At 34.4% G+C, this 23040-nt stretch overlaps 1 protein-coding gene across 3 annotated transcripts in view; it reads right to left on the reverse strand.

Moving 5' to 3' along the window:
• The window catches only part of LOC150092852 (chromatin remodeling regulator CECR2-like), a 342076-nt gene that overhangs the window by 164836 nt on the left and 154200 nt on the right, over window positions 1–23040 (reverse strand). For 2 of the 3 annotated variants that reach the window (XM_090414404.1, XM_090414405.1), the window contains exon 12: window positions 13027–13106. The exons of the other annotated variant lie outside the window; for it this stretch is intronic. In XM_090414404.1, coding sequence (XP_090270530.1) covers window positions 13027–13106 — 80 coding nt within the window. The remainder of the gene's footprint in view (window positions 1–13026; window positions 13107–23040) is intronic. 3 annotated transcript variants of the gene reach the window in all.

Raw genomic sequence — 23040 nt, forward strand, 5'->3', positions numbered from 1 at the left:
ACTTGTGGTGGATTTATTTAGATATATAACTAATGTTTATAATGGACAAGTTTAATATCTCAAATTTAAATCAGGTTTAATGCCTCTTCCCTTCATAATATAATCCACATATGGTTATACACCATCTATCCAAAAAGAAAGTGAACTTTTCAAAAATAGAAGAAACTAGTGGTGCCACCTGTTGTATCTCTTTGTTGTCAAAAACAGCAACCTTCATTAGTGTTGTGCAACTGTTATTGACATTTGTTTCATTAGAAGCTGAGTTATAATGCCAAGAGTGACAGTGTGTTTTGATGAATGGTCAGAAAATAAGTTTCAAACAGAGAGCTGCGATCGACTTTGTGTTAAACTTGGTAAAAGTTTTACCAAAATGCATCAAATGCTTCAAAAAGCATATGGTGATGAATGCTTATCCTGTACTCAAGTTTACGAGTGGTTTAAGCAATTTCAAAAGTGGTCGTGAGACGCTTGAGGACGACGAAAAGCTGAGCCGTTCCAAAAACTGGACTGAGCGAAGTTAACATCCAAAAAGTGCGTAATTTCATCAAAGAAAACCCAAAATTGTCCGTGAGATTGATTGAAGATCCAATTCATCTTTGGGCCTTTGTAAATTGAATTCGCGATTCGTTCCCCACAAGTTGACCAACCACCAAAAAATGTATCGAATTGAACACTGAAAGGACCTCATTAAAACCACTTGTAAGGACTCAAACTTCCTTGAAACAATCATTGCTGGTGACGAAACTTGTGTTTTGAGTATGAGCCCGAAACAAAGCACCAGTGCACTGAGTGGAGACCACCAGAAGAGGGGGCATCCGAAAAAAAGTCACTTGGAGAAGTCAATAGTAAAGACAATGCTGATTTGTTTCTACGATTCTTTCTGTTGCCTCATTATCCACAAAGAATTCATTCCACCTGGCCAAACGGTCAATGGTGAGGTTTATCTTGAAGTTTTGAAGTGATTGCTAGCGAGAATTCGTCACATACAGCATGAATATCGTGACGACTGACCGTTCGTCAAAACGCACTGTCACCCTTGGCACTATAACTCTGCTTCTAATGAAACAAATGGCATAAAGAGATGACACAACACTAATGAAGATTGCCGCTTTCGACAACAAAAAGATACAACAGATGGCATCGCTGGTTTCTTCTATTTTCGAAAAGTTCGGTTTCTTTTTGTACAGAGGTGTATGATATCTGATTTTTACAAAAATCAAAAAATTATTCCAATTTCAATTATTTAAGTTTGAAATTGGAATAATTTTTATTATATTTAATATTAGTTATCTGATATCAAGCGCATACATACATTGAAAAAGTCCATATATTAACTGTTCTGATGTCTGATATCTGCAGTTTTGTCCATTACACTAATGAACAAGGATTTTGTAACTGGTATCAAAACAAGGTCTTAAAAAGCACTTATGAAAATTAATAAGTGCATAATTATAAGCAGGGCTCAACAAATAAGCTTGTCTACCTGTCTGTGACGAGTAGATTTTGCCGGCTGGCAAGTACCTGCAGACTACAAAATATAATATTTTTTACTTAGTAAATAAAATAACTTTTTTAAGCAGTCTTAACTTTAAAAAATACAGATGCAGCCCCACTAATCGGTTTATGGAACTCCTACTGACTTATTGAGACATAATCCTTAAAAAATGGAGGTCTTGGGGAGTATATCTGTTGCATGGTGAGTAAGATTTTGCATGATTTGTTGAGCCCTGATTATAGCTACTTTGATTTTGTAAGCATCTTCTCTGCAAACAACAGCAGTTTTAAATCATACAAGCATTCCTTAGGCATTGTTGCTCCATTACATGATGCGAGGGAAACAATTATCTGGCTCATCACACCAAGTTTTTCAGAAAAGAGGTCTAGATATAAAAATGAAGGAAGGTAATCTTCAGGTACATCCTGGTCCTTATCTTAAGGTACCTTACAGTGGAATGATGTAACTAGTTCTTTATAATTTTTAGCTTTCTGTTGCCTCAATAAAGCTGAAAATTATAATGAATTCTTCAACACTAGCTGAACAATTTCTAGGTTCCTGGTTTTGTGTTAGTGAGAATATTTTTAAGTTTTTCACTTTTAATAGTCAAGTCTTACCATGGCAAACTTATAGGAAACACAAGAATAATTTCTAGTGGAGTGTCTGCTATAGAGAATTTTCTTTGGAATTGGCTGTTTGTTACAGTAAGTGAATTTGCAATAACAGTATTTTGAGAGTAACTGTACTTTTAAATTGCCACAAATATTTCATTGGTAGTTCACAACTTATACTTTATTACTTCCATTAACGTGGATATATTTTCAAATGCCTATGTCATACTTACTGCATTTGCAAAAGGGAAGGGAATTATGGAGGACCTCCTCTTCTATTTTGCAATGCAACTGTTTCTAAATTTGACAATTACATACAAACAAGCACAATCTTTCAGCTCAAGAAATTAATTCCCCTAAAAAAGAAGCTTACCTACAGAAACAAATTCTATTCTTTGTCTCAAAATATTGATGGAACTCAACTTAGTATTTTTTTTTTTTTTTCAAAAAAATTTTCATTCCTGAAGCTAATAAACTTTGAGAATATATTAGCTCTCATCTTTAACACTGTTAAAGATGAGAGCTAATATATTCTCACTGTTATTTAGAAAGACTAAAGTCTCAGACAAAACCACATTTTGTTTGATCAAATGAGATTTATTCACACATCATAAATGCTGTTGACAAGTCATCATTCAACACCAGACAAAAAAGTTCATCTCTAAGAATGCCAACCAACTTGTGCAATGATTCTGACTTTACTCCCTCCCTTCCTCTCCAAAGACAATCTCATCCAGAGAGGTGGGTTCAACTTTTAAAACATTGCTACTGTGGAAGGAAAAAAATTCACGAGAAAGGAAAAATGTAGCACAAGATTTGAAAACATATACTCTTTAGGAAATACAAAGTAGAGAAGATCATTTCCACAGACAGTAGGAAGGAATGAATGAAGAGGAAGAAAAATTTGTTCTGTGATTGAACTGTGAAGTAATGTAAAACAGTCACTCCATGCGTTTACACAGAAAGAGTGGTTAACTATGCCAATTTGGATGAATGGTAAAAAAGAAAAATATATAGAAAATACAGCAGCAGAAACTGGATATTGATCTGAAAGAGAGTGGAGTGAAAGATGGGTCATTAATAAACTCTCTTCCATACTAGCTTTTTTTAAGGAACTTTCAGAGGCACCACCCAAAATGAGAGAGTAGTTCAATGACTGGATGGATTCATTACTTTTACAGAGTTGACAGCTCTTCAGAGATAAAGTAATGCCTTGAAAGAAAGAGCAAACTAATTTTTGGTATGCTGAAGAGTTCATAGCATGGCAACAAAGCCTGGGAGGTCAGACTTATTCAAAAGGAACGAAATTTAATTTTTTCCAGAGATTTTGGATTTTCGGTGTTGTTAAATTATAAGAGTGGAAAGTTTTTATTTTTTGAGAAAATAAATAAGAGGATCGAGTTTAGTTTTTCTAGCAATTGAAATTAACAGAGTTCCTCAGAACTCAACTGAAGTTGTTAGCAGATCACAATCTGATTTTGAAAGTTAATATTCTGGACATTTTGCCAATTTGTGTACTGCAAGAGTTTGTCAATGAAAAAGAACAATGCAATATGTTGTCTTCAACAAAACTGGGTACTGGATTTGTAATCAATAGAATTTGATTACAAATCCAGTCACAGTACAGAAAAATCACAGTTAAATTGCAGAAAAATAACGATATGCATGATAATCAGTTAGCACAAATAATTGAAATTATATTATTTCCTGCTTTAAGTGAATGATTAATCAGTTAATGCAATTTTTTTACATTATGTAAAATTTTTGTCACCAATCTGCAGCGAGCGAAAAAGCTGAGTCATTAAGAGATATGAAAGTGGTGCTTGTAATACAATGATTGTGCAAGACCTAGGATACAGCGAGTCTACAGTTGTTTGGACTATATTAAATAAGAGCAAAGAATACAAAGAACAAGGAAAAGTTACTACTGCTTCTTTAAGCATGCAGATTACCCAAAATAGAAGCCGTTTAATGATCAAGATGGAGCATCTGCTATCACTCTGAATTGAGGATTATAACCAAAAAAGAATACAGGGAATATTCAGGCAAAAGCTCTCAATATTTTAACTCATTGAAAGAGACCAAATTTCAAGAGCAATGTGAAAGCTCTACTTCGAGTTTAGTATGGTTTGAGTGTTTTAAAAATCGAACTGGACTGCATAATACAAGATTAACTGGGGAATCTGCTAATGCTGATAAAGATCCTGCAGTCAAGAATTATCCTTTGTAATTTCCAGAAGAATTGCAAAGGATAATTCAGGAGGGTGATTATGACGATCAGCAAATATTCAATGTAGACGAAATTGGTCTCTTTTGGAAGTGTATGCCAACAAAAACTTTCCTAGCTAAAAGTGAAGCATCTCAACCAGGATACAAGTTATCTAAAGATCGTTCTTATGCTTTTATTAGGAGGCAATGCACAATCTGACTTTAAACTGAAGCCTATGTTAGTTTATCATGCACAAAATCCAAGATCTAACATAATTGAAGAAATCAGCACAATTGGAAAAGAACTTTGATTTAATGAACTGGATAAGAAGAAGTGAGAAACTTGCTTGATTCCCATTCAGAATAGTTAAGCGAGAATGATCTCCTTCAACTAGAAGAACAGCATGCATATGAAGAAGAATAAGATAAGGAGTGTGGACAAGAAGAGAATGTTACGACTAAGAAGCTAACTGCAAAAGAACTTATCTAGTTTTCAATCACACTGAGTATGCTAAGGAAATTTTGTTTGATGCTGATCATGATATGGAATGAAGCTTCGAAGCCTGCCGAAATCTTAATAAAGTGATCGTCAGCTATCGCAAATTGCATGACAAGATGAAAAAAAAGTCGAGCACAATTCAAAGATCTTAACTAAATTTTTTTGTAAAAATGTAGCTCAATCAAATGTCATCATCATCATCAAATTCCTGCCATGTACCCTCAAGGGGTGTACAGGATATGATAGTACTACATGAAAAAAATTACATCATTACTAACTTCCTATTTACAATTCTCCTCCAAATCAGTCTATTACTTGTCAAGACTCCAACATTATCAGATCTTATATTTCTATCATCTAAAGCACTTTGAACCGTATCAATCCACCTATATCTTAGTCTTCCTCTGGGTCGTTTTGCTGCCAACCTGGCAGAGAACACTTGTTTTGCTAATCTTTCCTCGCCCATTCTGTTTAAGTGACCATACCACCTGAGATTAGCTCTGCTAACGCATTCCTGGATGCCAACAATGTCAAGTTCTTTCCTAATATCCTCATTTTAAATATGATACTGCCATTGATTCCATCTGTTCATGATTATAATCTTTCTCAGGACTCTCATATATGTGGTCTCTAGTCTTTGGTCAAGTGTTTTACTTCTGACCCAGCTCTCAGATCCATAAGTTAAAACTGGTTTGAACACTGTCTTGTATACAGCTAATTTAGTGTTCCGACTAATTTCTCTCTTATTCCATATGAATTTATTCAATTGACTTCCCACCATACCAGCTTTGCTGATTCTGTTGTCTATTTCTATATTTAATTTACCATCTTCAGTAAAAATCGTGCCTAAATAGCCGAAATGTTTTACTTGTTCCACAGGTTCTCCATTCACAACAGTTGACATTTTCAATGATTGTGCCTATTTTCATTGTCTTTGTCTTTTTATTGCTGACCTTCGTACCATATCTATTACAACAGCTATTCAATTTAGTCAGAGAATCTTGCAGACTTGTAGCAGATTTATTTAGAAGTATAACATCATCTGCATAAAGCAAAGAGCCGACATTAACATCTCCAATTTTGATATCATGTTTAATACCACTTTCCTTCATAATGTGATCCATATAGATAATGAATAACAGAGGGGATAATGTACATCCTTGTCTCACACCAGATTTAACATTAAACCATCTTCCTGTACTTCCTTCAATTCTAACTGCTGACATACAACTCAAATAAAGACTAAGTATTGCTTGATATAATGCCCCATTGACACCATATAACTGCAGCGTATTGAATAGCTTCTCTCTTGGCACCTTGTCATATGTCTTTTCCAAATCAACAAAACTTAAATACAGATCTTCGTTATATTCCCATGCTTTCTCGACTATTTGTCGTAAAGTGAAGATCTGATCCTGACAGCCTCTATTTGGCCTGAATCCAGCTTGTTCTTCGCCAAGCTTTTCTTCCACAATTCTTCTCAACCGTTTCTCAAGTATACTTGCATAGATCTTGCCAGGAACACTCAGTAGGGAAATACCTCTGTAATTCTCACATGCAGTTTTATTTCCCTTTTTATATATGGGTACTATGAGAGCTCTACTCCAATCATCAGGAATTATTCCCCCCCGTCCAGGCTTTCTGAACTATGCAGTGCAGCCACTGTAAGACTCTTATACCACCATACTTCAGCATTTCGGATCAAATATATCATCTACTCCTGCTGCCTTTCTGCATTTCAAGCCTTTGATGACTTTTTCTACTTCAAGTATAGATATGTATTCCTAACTGCATGCCTGGTCAGTGTTTTTTACCACTGTGCTGTCATCACTGCTTGTTTCATTTAGCAGTTTTTCAAAGTAATTACTCCATACTTCAAGGATATCTTTTTCTCCCATTTTCATGTCACCTTTATCATCTCCAATTCCTTTTACAGCACTCTTTCTTCCATTCTTAAGCTTCAACAACCTCCAGAATATTTTGCCACCTTCTTGATATTTATTTTCTATATTCTCATTCGTTCAAATAGTTCCCCATTCTCATATTTGCCCACATTACTCTACTTGAGACTGACTGCCATTCAAGAAGATTAGCCTCGTATTTTGTGTTGAATACTATGGCTACTCCTTTTCCCTGATTGTCATTGCCTGAATATAACATTTTGTATTTATTGCCAAAGTCTTCCCATGACTTTTGTTTAGCTAGTTTTACACAGTGTTTAGCATTCCTGCATTTGTCTCTATATTCTCTAAGAGCACAAGCTGACTTATTTGACAGGAACTTTTGGTATGCTTTCTTCTTTTCCTTCACTGCCTCTTTAACTTCCTGTGTCCACCAGGGAGTTCTGATTTTTTTATCCTTACAGACAACCTCACCACATGCCTCTCAGGCAGAATCAATCAATGTTTTCTTCAGAGTTTGCCAATGAATCTCCAAAGTTTGATTCCTGTTCTCAAACTCTTCCATTTTTTCTTCAATAATCTTTCTGTATTTTAGTCTACAGTTCACATCTGAGAGTTGCTCAACTTTTATTCGCTTCAAAACTTTCTTACATGTTATTCTTTTCAATATCAAATTCAATTTTATCCTGCTCAAGACTAAATAGTGATCACTTCCAATTTCAAATCCTCTGTACACTCTGGTGTCCTGCACCAGGGAGAAAACATCACTATCAACAATAACATAGTCAATGAGACTTTTCTTATTCCTAGCCTCTTCTCTCCATGTGAATTTGTGCACATTTTTATGTTGGAACATGGTGTTAGTAATAACCAGTCCATGTCCTGAGCAGAAATCCAACAGATATTTGCCATTATTATTAGCTTTGCTCTTTTCTCCAAATTTTCCCAAAATATTTTTGTATGTCTCACAATCATTTCCTACTCTGTTTAAGTTAAGGGATATTACATCCCATATAGTTTCTTAGCCGAATAAGAAACTCAAAGAGTTTCATGCCGAATATAGTAGAAACTATATAAAGTTCGGCGATTCCAAGCGTAAGCAAATACCTGGATACTGCAGCACTGATCCCAGAGGGTAGTGCAAGCTGGGGCAACTCGTGGTAGAAGTGGAGCAAGCTCCGATCACTATTCTTGATATTTGCCCATAATGTGAACTTAGCTCCTAGTGAACTGTATTTTTGTTCACATTATGAGAGAAGGTCACTACCCAGACCGGTTTCGACCTAAGTTCACATTATGGGCAAATATCACGAATAGTGATCGGAGCTTGCTCCACTTCTACGAGTTGCCCCAGCTTGCACTACCCTTTGGGATCAGTGCTGCAGTATCCAGGTATTTGCTTACGCTTGGAATCGCCGAACTTTATATAGTTTCTACTATATTCGGCATGAAACTCTTTGAGTTTCTTATTCGGCTAAGAAACTATATGGGATGTAATATCCCTTAACTTAAACAAGTTATATGTTGCCGAATTGAAGCCTTTGGCTCTTCACATATCTAATAATTTCCTACTCTGCTATTTAGATCCCCAACAAGGACCAACTTTTCATTTTTCATTGTGTCAGTTGCTTTTTCTAAAGCCTCAAAAAATTCCTCCACTTCTACCTTAGTAGAACCTTCTGTGGGACCATAGGCACAAATAAGTCTCATTGTCCAGTTCCCCATTCTCATATTTGCCCACATTACTCTACTTGAGACTGACTGCCATTCAAGAAGATTAGCCTCGTATTTTGTGTTGAATACTATGACTACTCCTTTTCCTTGATTGTCATTGCCTGAATATAACATTTTGTATTTATTGCTCAGAAAGATCTTGCGAGTTTTGGTCTTTTTTGTTTCAGTCACCCCTATTATGTCGATTTGGTACTTATCTAATTCCTCAGCTAGCTCCATTTCTTTGCCATTCAGGCTTCTTACATTGATAGTACCGATCTTTAACTCTGGTGATGTTGAGTTGGGGTTTGTTTTCAGATTTATTCCAGTAGCTGACTTTTCGCTGTTCACCCTGGTTCCCTGGCGAAAACAATGGGGGCCTTGTTTAACCGGGCGACGCCCCAGCCGGCATGAAATTTTGTCATATTGTACCATCATTTTTTTTATTTTGGTTTAACCAATGAGAATACAATTTGGTTGGCGAAATCCCAAATTGCCAGCCCATCCTCGTTCGTTCAGTATCCAAGTAGATACCCAACAAGGTGCACTGTTACACCTGATATCTTAGGAGTATAGTATTCTCAGCTATCATGGTGTAACATGAAGAATAAATATCATAAATTAAAACCCCTGCATGAAAAAATGAATTATTTAATGGAAAATTTCTTGCATCCAGTAAAATGTATAAAAAGTAAGGGTTGTTGTTAAAGTAGCTGATAAAGGAAGGAATGTATTAATATTGTAATATGACTTAAAATAAGGAATTCTAACTAAATAAGCAGCTAACAAAGGAAAGTATAGATTAATATTGTAATACGATTAAAAATGAGAGAGTTAAGTAAATAAGTAGAAATGGGTGAGTCATAAAATACGTTATGTGAGAGATTAAGTTATTAAGTAGAATTCATAGAAAAAGTTTGAAAGGGGATTAAGTCAGGCTAGCACAAGAAAAGCAAAGCTATCGCTTAGGGCCGATCCCCGGATTGAAACATTGAGAACGGGCTTGCCGATCAAATGACGTTTGGCGAGAAAACGCCACCCTAATTGGTCGATGATTAAAAAGCAAGTAGAAGGAGGAGAAAGGAAGTAAGAAAAGGTGCCATTAGGGAAGCAGCTATAAAAGGGTTGGTAGTCCCCTGGAGGGGACTTTTTTTTGGATAGTCGCTTTTGGCCTTGGAGTTTGGGTTTGGTTCCGGTGGAGTTCATGGGGTTTTCCTGATCGGCGACAGGGGTGATATCTCCTCGTCACAACACGGAAACGAAAGTGAGCAGGATTTCGATTCCCATTTTCCTGATTAGGAAGCAAAGGAAAAATTGCCATAGAGTCCTAGAAAAGGAGGGATCTTCTTCGTTTCAACACTAGTGATAACTACGCAAAGCAGAAAGCTGTAAAGAGATCGATGTCCTCGTTGCTGATAGTAGAGCAAATATATGTGTGTTAAAGTATTCCAGAGTTACGAGAAGTTATACCAGAGGTTCGTTTGGAAAAGAATAAAGGCCCACATGAAAAGCTCAAGAAAGGTACTGTAAATCATAACCTATGTTAACTAGAAATTTGTCTGTGAAAAGTATCGAGATTCCAATACAGAACTGTTGAAGTTATACTAGGACTTTAGTATATGATAGAATGTGTTATGTGTAGATTGACTAGTGTTAAAGATTTGTGAATGGTTAAGAGTCCTAAGGTATTTTTGCATGTCTATTATATTGCACAAGATATTTAAATGACATAATTGTGTGTTAGTGCAAATAACGGTATAACGGAATAGTGTGAATTAAGTAATTACGTATCCTAAGAATTGAATGCCTAATGTAATGTATAAAATAATTGAAATGTCACAAGTATGTGTTAGTGAAGTGAATGATTTGTTAATCTACTTCAGTATGAATAATCAGATAGTGTGAATTGATCTAATTTGTTCACATCAGGTGAATTTATGTGTATGGCGGCATAATCACAAATAGCCATATTGCTTGTAATGATTTAATGTTAGTCTTTAAGTATTTTAGTTTAGTATTTGAATTGTATCATGTTTAGAAACTTAATAAACCTTTTGTTCAATGATAAAAGAGTTGTCTGATGTTGCTAATCCAATGCACCGCTTAAAATCATCGTACCTAATCACGCGGGAAATTTAATGTTGAGGAAAGAGATTAAGAGTCACGACTGCAATAATATTTAAATACTAAGAGATATATTCGAGATTGACTTTCTCCCTATTTATGACAACATAAATGGTGCAGTTGATAACCACTTGAAAATATTGTACTTAGTCACGCGGAAAATTTAAGTCGAGAATCGAGTTAAGTGTCACGACTGCAATAGTTACACTTTGAGATATATTTGAGTTCTTTCTCCTTGTTTATGTATGTAATATCCTAAACTAAATATCCCAAAAGGCGCAGTATAAATACAAATATTAGGGGTACTACAGGGAGCAATAACTTAGATATTGGTGTAAGTTTTTAGTAAAATCTCGGGCATAGAAGTTAGAAGAATATAGATAAAAGGAAATTGTAAGATTAGAGTAGAAATCGTAAATTGGGACACAACAGCACCACGAGAAGGTGAGGATTGGACATTAGGTCAGAAGCCCTGGTCAGTTCTCCCCATTCCTTTAAAGGCTATGTGAAGGTCTCCTCTCAGTTATACAGCTTTGACCCTTAAGCACCCCTCATTCAAATGTTTAGATGTTAAATAAAAATTTAAGCAATTGATTTTTATCCTCTAATATAGCTTATACTGTAATTTTTTTTTCTCCAAATTTACGCTTATCGATGAATTATAATTATTCCTCCTGTTTACTATATAAACTTAACACGATTTCGCTTAGCGTGCATTAATTGATGGATTAATTAAATGCATTAAGCGAGTTTTTCTGTACACTTCAGTCCACAAAAAATCTACACAAAAAAAACAACTAATTTTACAACCAGTTTATTAGCATTTGTGATCTCAATTCGAACCTAAATGATGTGCACCACCACTTGCAGCAAAACCTAATCTGTTATTTCTCACAGAACTTACCAACAACTCCATTTCATCTCTAAGTTACATTCTGCATGATTTCTTCCATAAGAATGGCTGAAAATTGTGCATTTGTGAGATTTAATTCTATGACAGAGATTAGTAAATTGTGCATTTCCCCATTATGATATACTATAGATCATAATTTCCTTGTCACACCTTATTGCACTGATTTTCTGGCTTTACCATTCCCATAATTCTGGTAACCACCTGACTTCATTATTGTTTATCTCTGAATCGTGATTTTCTACAGTCTACTTATTTAGCTAAACAATTAATGCACAATCAACTTTCACTATAGCAAAAGATGTTATAAGGAACTCTTATTTTGAAGAAAATTCTATGTAGCATACCAAAGCTCGCTGCAGATAATCTGCTAGAGTTATGTGCAATCCAATTATCACAGCTTCCTGCTTTTATACAGATATCTAGGAATAATAATTAACTTTTTTAACTATCATTATTATTTCTTTATTATTAGACAATATTTCACCTTAGTCACTTAAGGAATTTTAAAACGCACATGAGACAAATGCATGCATGCAAGCAGCAAGAAGCAAACACTAACTGAGTTCTAACTGGCGTGACTCTAAAATACTAATGGGTGCCCAGTACAGATATGGTGAGGAGATCTTGCTCGTTCAGTTGGTTTTGTGCTGGCCTCACTTTTTATTTTATATAAAATAAAATATATTTAACAAGAAATTATATTCTTATTTCATTCATATTTTACTCAAGCATAAGGCTTTGCATATGAACAACTTGCTAAGTTATTCGCAAAGAGAGGACAGCTGATTTTACATTAATTACATTAATTTACATTAAGTGCCTCTGTAGCACAATTGGAAGAACAACGGTACGTTGCGCCCTTCGATTAGAAAAGGTCTAAGTTCTATTCCCGTCGTGACGGGAGGAATTTTTATATGGACTTTTTCAATTGAAGGTGAGTTAGCTGATCTCATAAGGAGGTAGCAGGGTTTCCCCCCCCCCTGAAACTCATCCCGCAAACAGACAAATCAGCCCTTCAGAACACACAGAATTTGCAGACAAAAAATACTAGCTGTGGTGGTTGTGGGCAGTAGATGGTGTTGATGTAGGTGATTGGTAGTGGAGGTTCTGTGTGGTAGTGGAGAAGGAGAGTTGTACAGTAGGTGTCCTCCCACGATGAGTCTTTAGACTCCTTGGAGGTGTCACAAATAATAATAATAAAAATTCCTCTTTTTATTCTACACCTCACTCCCTTTGTGGAGAATGAATAATGCTATACATTGTGGTAAGTCTTTTTTGAGATTGGTTCTGGTATGACTCAAAATCAGTATTATGAATGTTATGCATTGGGGATGCAAAAAGAGACTACACCTGTAGATAAGCAGCAGAGAACAAGCTATACCAAATTTTGTGTACTTATGGTAGGGTAAAAGATGAATGAAAGCAAGATTTTGCTGTCAAAAATGTACTTTACAACTCAGCAAAAAAAAATGCTCTGTATGTAAAATAAATCTAAAAATAACTACATACATAAGTTTTTTTTAATGATTTTCGTAAAATGTAAACAAAAATATTTACTATACCTCACAATCTTTATACCTCCTATCAAAAGGCATTGTTACAGGTTTTCTTAAAGGCCAACAAATAGTTTGAGATTGAAAATCTAAACAAATAAATTTGGTGCTTTTATTATGTATTCAAATGCAAGCATATAACTATCAATGCATTTTTGATTTTGAAAGAAAACAATTCCTCAGCTGTGTATTTATTGCAATCTGCCATTTATGAAAACAATTCTAATGTGTCAGATGGTAAGAAAAAGGAATATTATTTAGAAATAAAAATACCCACTATCAAAGCCATCACTTCTAATGATTCCCAAATGATGGATAGCATTCTGATGTTTTTAAATGTTTTGTCTGATGGAAACATCTTTTCTGTGTCTCTCTATGAAACATTAGCAGCTCGATCTGCAATTTAGTGGTTTGGAGTGCTGCTCAGTGGTCACAGGATGATGATGACTGTTTTGTGATCTCAAAAGGTCAAAGCTTAATGAACAAAAAGAAATGATAGACTGAAAAACTGAAATATGAAACATTATGAAAGCAATCCTATCTTGGTGGGAAAGTGCATATATGTATTGACAACCTAAAAAGATCTATAAGTGTCAAATTCCAATATTGGAATAACTACAGGATTGACAGTATCAGTGAGAGATGTACTTAACTATCAGACCTGGTACACTCCTTGCAAGTAGTATACATCAGAAATAATAATCTCACTACTTCCCTCATACCTATAATCACATAAGCAGTATGAAATTATCATAAACATAAGATCAAACATCAAATTTATTAACCCATTTTCTTGATTTGGATACAGTCTTCCTGCATCATTCTTTGAAAGACTTTCTCCACCAAGATTCCCAAATTAAAACATAATTAATCAAACAAATCAAATTAGCCGATATCCACTAAAGAGAAATGTCAGTATTTAACTGAATATATCTTCTTCAACCTTTTGGTTCTGTCCACTGCTGGACAAAGATTTCCTCCCCTGATTTTCCAGACCACTCAGTTTTCTGCCTCTCCCATCCATCTCATTCCTGCAATTTGTTCCAGTTCATCCTTCCACCTTCTTCTCAGTCTTCCTCTTTGTCTTGCTCCATCCATTGGTCTCCACTCTGTTGTTTTTCTAATCCATCTCTTGTCACTGCATCTGGCAATATGGCCAGCCCATCTCCACTTAGCCTGTTTAATGTATTTTAAAATATCCATGACACCTGTTTGAGATCTTATCCAGGTATTTGTCTTCCTATCTCTTAATGTTATTTTTTAGCATACTTCTCTCCATGCGATGTGCGTTGTTCTCAGCTTTTTGTTTAGGGCTTCGTTAAAGTCCATGTTTCTCCTCCATATGTTAGGACAGGAAGTATGCACTGGTCGAAAGCTTTCCTTTTTAGATTCATAGGGATGTCGCTTCTGAATATGTCTCTCATTTTCCCATAAGCCATCCATCCAATGTGAATTCTTTGTTCAATCTCTTTTCTTTGGCAATCCTCAAAGGATAATTGGCCCAAATATACATATGAAGTAACTTGTTCTATTTCATGGTTTTCAACTTTGACAGTTCTATGGTTTATGTATTTATTCATCATTATTTTTGTTTTTTCTCTATTTTTAAATCCAATTACTTTGGAGGCTTCATTTAGCTGATTTAGCCTTTCTTCCAAATCTTCAAGATTATCTGCTATTAGGACAATATCATCTGCAAATTTCAGATGATGCAGCCTTTCTCCATTTATGTTTATTCCTTTTGTTTCCCAATCAAGGCTTCTAAAGACTTCCTCTAGTGCAGCTGTAAATAATTTGGGAGATATGGTGTCGCCTTGCCAGATGCCTTTTTATATTGGGAACTTTTCACTGTTTTTATATAATTTAACTACAAAAGTTGCATTGTTGTAAATATGTTTTAGTGTTTCAATATATGGTTTCTCAGTTCCCTCGGTTTCAAGTGATTTTAGTGTTGCAGATGTTTTAACTGAATCAAATGCTTTTACATAGTTTATATAGGCCAGACATAAGGGTTTATTGTATTCAATTGATTTTGGGATATTCAATTGATGTTTTCAGCATAGTCATCCGAAGAGACAAAGGCTCTCTGCTCTCTCTCCTACTTTTCTTTTCCTGGTTTTCTGATGCCTCCTGGTTTTTTGCTACAGTTTGTCTGACCATTGCATCCTTGAAATCTTCATTTTCATTCATAGTGAAGAACTTATGAAGACAAAAACATGTGTTGGAGGTTGGAGTAATTACTTTACTTATAATTAAAAAACTAATAAATAATGTTTCAACCTCTGTATTGAGGCCATCATCATCAGGAACTCATACATATGCACAGGACACAAGCCAGGTGACACTACACAAAAGTGAGATAAATCTAAATATTTTGTGTTTACTCTAGCTTGACCTCTGGTGGAAAAAAATAAAATTAAATTAAAATAAAAATATTAAATAAAATATATATATACAAAATTAATTCATAAAATAAACTTTTTATACATAAATATAATAATACACAAATAATTGAAAAAAAAAATTATAGCAGAACTACATTCAACTATTTCTATAGTCCTCTGATATTAAGGTTTTGTTCTATTTGGGGTTCTGGATGTTAAATGGGTTGAGGATGGGTCCTCCAAATTGTTGAAATTATTAATCCATCATTCTTGTTTAGATTTGGATGACTTTTCAGCATCTCACAGCACAGGCTTCTGTGAGTGCCATTCCAGTTGATTTTGAAGTGCATGGTCTGAAAGGCCTGTTCTACCACAGTGGAGAAATTTAATGTGGCATTTATGTTTGCCATATGGGGCAATCATCTTGATTGTAAGGGAAGTGACAATCCCATGGTCCCCTAGCTGGATTTATCCACTCGCTTTAATCTTTCCTATAAGGCCTTACCAGCCAACTCTTCTTATTTTATGACTCTTACGCTATTAGAGTACTCGAGGACCATTGGGTCTTTCCATTTCTGGCCTTATAACTATGTCCCTTCTGTAAACCTTTACTATAATTCTACTCTATTCTACTATAATCTACTGTTTCCCCTTCAATATACCCTATTCCTCCTATGGGTTTAAATTTGGAAGAAGGCTAGTTCAGAAGCCTTAAGATAGCAGCCCTACCACTGAACGATCCATCATCAGGCTAGTCACCTGACATGGAGAACATAATTCTATTTTTAAGCTGACAGAAAAATGTAATCAGAATGAATCTATGGAAAATGACCCTGGAATGGAAAAGGTAAAACGAAAATGGAAACGGCAAAATATAATACATATAGCAAACTGGAATGTAAGAGGAATAGCATATAAAGAAATAGAATTACACCAAATATTAAATGAAAGAAATTTTAAAATAGCAGTAATCACTGAAACAAAAAAGAAATTAAAAAGGAACCATAAGAACTGAAAATTTTAATGTGATATACAGTGGAGTTGACAGAGACTAAAGAGCATAAGCAGGAGTCATGATTTGGACTCATAACTCCTTTTCAAAACAGTTAAAACATTATAAATTATGGAATGAAAGAATAATAGAAGCTAGAATAAAAATAGAGGTTACTTAACAATAATTGGTTTATATGCCCCAGAAGAAAAAAGAGAACAGGATAATATTGAACTTTATAATCAGCTACAAAATATATATAATAAAATAAATAAAAATGATTATGTAATTTTAGCAGGAGACTTAAATGCAAGAATTGGAAACATGAAAATTAATAATAATATAGGAATATATGGAGAACATACTCTAAACAGGAATGGTAAAAAGTTGATTGACTTTGTAGTTTACAATAACCTAAAAATAATGAATTCCTTCTATAAACATAAAGACATACATAAATATACTTGGGCAGCAAGAGGATGGAAATCAATATTAGATTACTTTATATTAAATGAAAAGACATCAAAATTTTCACTAGATATTAGAGTTAACAGAGGATATGAAATAAGTAGTGACCACTTCCTCGTTAAAATAAAATTAAGATTACCACCTAAATGGGCTACAAGTAACAAGAACAGAAAGAAAATTTAAACAAATATACACAAATGTTTTTAAAACTAGACTACTAGATGACACAAATATACAATGGCTATATGAACAAAGAAGTAACCAATATCTAGATAAAATAAAACAAAATGAAGAAATAGAATGGCTTAATATAAAAACAATATTAAATGCAGCAGCAAATGAAAGCTTAGAAAGGACCAAAAAATGCAATAAAAGGAAAATACTAAAGATATGGGATGATACAAATCAAAGAAATAATCAAAATGAAAAAAGAAGCCGATCGTAAATGGTTAAGCAGTAAAAGATTAGAAGATGAAATAGAATATAAAAGAATAAGAGCCACGGCTAAAAGAGAAGTCAGGAAAAGACAGAGAATCATAGATCAAATTTGTTTCTAATTTAGAACATGATTTATATAAAATAAGACCCAACGTATGTAAGATTTTGAAACACTTAAATGCAGATACTAAAGAAAACATAAAATTAAACACCGAATTGAAATTAGAAGAATTTCTAAATTTCTATACAGAATTGTGGACAGATAAATATTTTAAAAAAGACATCTGGCAAACATTTAATGAAAAGGAAATAACTAAAGAATTAGAAATCAGCCTGAAAGAAACAAGAAACGGATAATCACCTGGAAAAGATAAGCTAGGTTCAGAACTATATAAATATGCAGGAACAAGATTCAAAGAAAGACTCCTATTATTTTTAAATAAAATCTATTCAACTGGTAACCCCCAATAGAATGTTGAAAGTTTATTTTCCACTTGGTTAGAGTATAATAAATTTAGTTTAATCCTTTATCCAAGTGTGAGCAAACAAAGTTTGCGCCTGAAAGTATCTTCAGGACTGGGTTAAGGTGATATAACACCAGGGCAACTCGTTGCAAAGGTGGAGCAAGCTACCAACACTCCTATCTTGGTATCTCCTATAATGCAAAACACATCTCCTTGCGGATATGTCTAATGTTATGCATTAAGGGAAGGGCCACTACCCAGACCGGTTTCGACCTTTATTGAGGTCTCTTCAGTGGGAGCCAGGCCCAAGTCGAGATATCAGGCAGAAGCATTAGCAGGTCATCTCCACCTATAGGAATTGCCAATTGGTGTGCCACCCTTTTTTAATAAATTACTCTGGATTTAGAGAAAGATGTTGAAAGTTTATTTTCCACTTGGTTAGAGTATAATAAATTTAGTTTAATCCTTTATCCAAGTGTGAGCAAACAAAGTTTGCGCCTGAAAGTATCTTCAGGACTGGGTTAAGGTGATACAACACCAGGGCAACTCGTTGCAAAGGTGGAGCAAGCTACCAACACTCCTATCTTGGTATCTCCTATAATGCAAAAACCCATCTCCTTGCGGATATGTCTAATGTTATGCATTAAGGGAAGGGCCACTACCCAGACCGGTTTCGACCTTTATTCTTGTTTCTTTCAGGCTGATTTCTAATTCTTTAGTTATTTCCTTTTCATTAAATGTTTGCCAGATGTCTTTTTTAAAATATTTATCTGTCCACAATTCTGTATAGAAATTCTTCTAATTTCAATTCGGCGTTTAATTTTATGTTTTCTTTAGTATCTGCTTTTAAGTGTTTCAAAATCTTACATACGTTGGGTCTTATTTTATATAAATCATGTTCTAAATTAGAAACAAATTTGATCTATGATTCTCTGGTGTTGTATCACCTTAACCCAGTCCTGAAGATACTTTCAGGCGCAAACTTTGTTTGCTCACACTTGGATAAAGGATTAAACTAAATTTATTATACCCCAATAGAATGGAAAAAAGCAATTGTGATTCCTGTCTTTAAAAGAGGTAATAGAGAGGACCCTAAAAACTATAGAGGTATAAATATACTAAATTCCTGTTATAAAATATATGGCAGAATTTTAAATAGCAAACTAATGAAATATTCTGAAAACTTTATTTTAGAAGTACAGAATGGATTTAGAAAAGGATGATCATGTATAAGACCCAGCCTTTTGCCTAAAATTAATAACAGAGAAAAGAAGAGAATATAACTGAGAAACACATATTGCATTTACTGACTTTGAAAAAGCATTTGACAAAGTTAAAAGAAGCATTTTATTTAACATATTAAAAGAAAGACAAATACCAAATAATATCCTAAAAGCTATCACAAGTATATATGAAAATAATCAAATACAAATAAGATTAAATCATGAACTATCATATACGAGAGAGAGAGATAAACCAAGGAGTCCAACAGGGATGTCCCTCATCAACTCTTTAATATTTACCTAAATGAAATAATAAAATGGAATAAAAATTTCCATCAAGGTATTAAACTTTCTCCTACTGTGAACTTAAACACTCTCCTTTTTGCCAACAACCAAATAATTACAAATTCTGAAAATAACTTACAGAAAGCTATTTTAGATCTAAATGAGATAGCCAACGATTATGGTATGATGATATCAACAGAAAAATAAAAAACTATGGCCTTTAAATGACAAGATCTAGTAAGAACTAAAATAGTAATAGATAACAAGATCTTAGAACAGGTGAATTCATTTAACTACCCTAGGATGTATGATCACATATGAAAATGAAAAAGATATAAGCCTAAAATTTGCAAAATATTTAAAAATAACAGGTGTAATTAACTCTATATTTAAACCAAACCTAGTTCAAAAACAAACCAGACTAAAGTATACAATACATTAGCCCTGCCAGTCTTATTGTATGGAAGGGAAATCTGGAGAATAAAACAAAAAGACAAAGATCAACAACAGCAGGAATGAAGTTTATGAGAAAAAGTGTAAAGTATACTCTATTTGATCACATAAACGTTAAAGTACAAGCCATTAGGAAAAAGAAAACCAGGACATCCTCTTAAAAGATTCAATGATGACTTCTAAGGCTGGCAGGCCACACTAGGCCTAAATTCTTGGTATGCATGATAATGATGATGATTTATGTTTGTCTTTCTTACTGGGATGGTTAACTCTGTTTTCCCTATGTAAGGTAGTTGCAGTTTCACTGAATTTTGTAAACTCCTGGGTGGGCAAGGTATGAAAGAGGATCTTTGGATGAGCTTAGTAAATTTCTTAATTTTGCAGGAGGTTTGAAGGTTGCCTTATTATTGTATTTATTTTTTTTTCGATATGCCCCTAATGTATGGTATTGCTCAAACATAGAGCCCTAACAATTTGTTCCAACGAGTAGGTGCTAAACAAAGAATATGAAATTATTACCCAGAACAACGAATATGAAATTATTACCCAAATGTTTATGAAAAATGGCTACAATAAAAAAGCAGTTCACAAGATCCTCCACAAAAATACCATTAAAACCAAAAAAGATTACAAGAATGCCATACCATACTGTAAATTTTTTGTTAATGTTATTTATAATCTTTATGTCGAACTATGCCATTTGTAATATTTAGTTTTTTTTTTACGTTTATTACTTTATTTTTTACTCTGTGTTTTCCCACTTAGTTCGTAATTTTTTTGGTTGCTTGAGCTTGTACAATTTGCATATATGCTCTGATCTTAACTCACGTATTATACTATTATTTAACTTTAGTCCTTTCGTAATCTACTTAGATGTCAAACCCCCCCTTTTCAAGGCCGTAAAGTATAGTCTCACACGTACTAGTCTCGTAGACTTAAGGACCAAATCCTTAATCTATGTTGCTATTATTCAAATGTATTAATCCTTAAAAATTTATTTTTCTTAACGACTGCACCATTAAGGATCGTGTAAAAGAATTTTCTATCTTTCCTTTACATACAAAGGAATATTTTAGCTGCACACGTGCAATAACTCTTAAATCAATTCTATCTCAAGCAACTCCGAAATACTCAGCGGTGGCTGTATCTTCACTTAGGTCACACAGGTTCGATTTCTTTTTATGAGACATTGCACTGGCTAACAAAGATCAGGCAAGTTATTAACAAAACCAAACATGTTTATTCTAAATAAGACAATTATGTACAAAAGTGAATAGGACATATCATGTGTCTACTTCTCCACACATTCATTAGAACAATTCACTTAAAGTGTTAGACAAAGAAATTATTTACACTCAACTTATTAAACAGATGGATGGATTTTAGAACACATAACATTTCTCTCATTACTACTAACATAAGGCAAAAATTACACTATACAAGTCTACGGTATTCTATTATACACATTCAAACTGACATTAGTCTTTCTGACCTCTTCAAACACATTATACCATTAGTGAAACAGAATCAACATCTTTCGTCAGCACACACAATCTAGGCTATTAACATAAAGCAATCTATTTACATGTCTCTATATCGGGTACAGTCCTGAATCCAAAAGGGTTAAGGGTGAATTGCGCTGGCTCCTTTCTTTTTCTTGTGCAACGGCTGTAATCGGGCACTATCCAGTAGTTGTCATCTTTCAAATTCCTTCCTTGTAACTTTAGTGCATTTTTCATCGACGTTAGGGACTTCGTCGGCTGCTACAAATCAGCACGCATGTGGATCAGTATATTCTTCAAGGAATTTCACGGAAGGATATCTTGTAATACTGCCAGCGAACTCCCCATGATTTCCAGAAACTACTGCTTGCGGGATTGTAAATCCTCGAAAAGCCTGTCACAGACACAAAAAATGAGAAAGCCCTCAAGCCTCAATCTCTGCCTTTTATATCATATCCAAAAAAAATCCTGGATTTACTGGTAGCGCCCTTATCACCCAAGCTTACAGTAGGTTTTTGGCGACAAAACTCATAGTCCGGTGACCTTTGAGACTGTTGTTGACCTTCGGTTCACTAGCCTAATCCTGTCTGAGCTTTTTAGTTACAACTGCTTGTGGTTCTACCTTCAGTTATTTTAACCTTATATTACAAAATTATACATTAAACAGGTTACATGCATTTCTAATTATATGTATTTTAATGGCCCATGTAAAATCGATATAGGTGAAAAATATTTCTATTTTTCATCAAAAGAGATTTTACAATACATTAGGGGCAAAAAATAGATAGCACAGTCTGTCTTAATCAGATGGCACTACTGCAAAGCATCACATATAGATGAAGCTGGTCTGCTGGTGACATTCTTCTTATACAGTTCCTGCATAGATGACTAAAGCAAATCACCTTAAAATATACCTGCACTGCAATACATGCCTTGAATAGCCTTTTGCTAGAAAGACAGCAGAAAAACCTTGAACAATGTGAATACTGAACAGGCTTCTGGTGCTGAACCCGCAGCCTTTTGGTTGGAGAGCAGATACGCTAACCACTCGGCCAACCAGGCTGGCAATTATGTTTTACTATTTTGTAAATTTCAAAGGCTTGCCAAGATATCATGGAGAGATTTGACACTAGCTGACAAAATTGACATACTTGACCAAATCAAAAGTCAACCACCTAGCCATCACCTGCTAGAAGGTGATGACTAGCATAGATAACTAGTGTTCCAAAATCTACAGTTGCACATGTGATACAGCAGCAAGATAAAGTGGGGGAAGAATGGACTTTGCTTGAAGAATAAAGGGAAATCCTATAAACAGAAGTGTAAAGACACAGATCCAGACATTGAGGAGGTCCTCAATCATTGATTCTCTGTTGTAACTGGATAAGATGTGCATATCAGTGGTCCACTGCTGAAAAGTTAGGTAGAGGAATTAGGTAATAAGCTGAGTCATAAAGATTTTAAGGCAACAAATGGATGACTGTCTTGATGGAAAGCTAGGGAATGATATAAAATTCTAAGAAGTACATGGTGAGAAGGATAGTGCTGAACAATGGAAGTACACAAAACTGTCCCAACTTGCTCAGGAAATTCCATGTAGATGATGTCTACAGTGCCAATGAGACAGGACTGTTATATCCTGTACAAGAAACTGTTCCCTGAACCTACAAACAAAAAGCATTGTCAGGTTCAAAGAAAGCAATGGTTTATGTGTGTTATGATGTTCAAATATATCAGGAACTGATTAACAAAAGCTGTTGGTTATTAGGGAAACCATTGAGCCTTAGTAATTTAATAGGCTTAGAATGCAGAGTT

This window comes from Typopeltis vanoorti, chromosome 25, assembly GCF_054136105.1.
Source record: "Typopeltis vanoorti isolate ZY-2024b chromosome 25, IOZ_Tvanoo_1.0, whole genome shotgun sequence".
Lineage (NCBI taxonomy): Eukaryota > Metazoa > Arthropoda > Arachnida > Uropygi > Thelyphonidae > Typopeltis > Typopeltis vanoorti.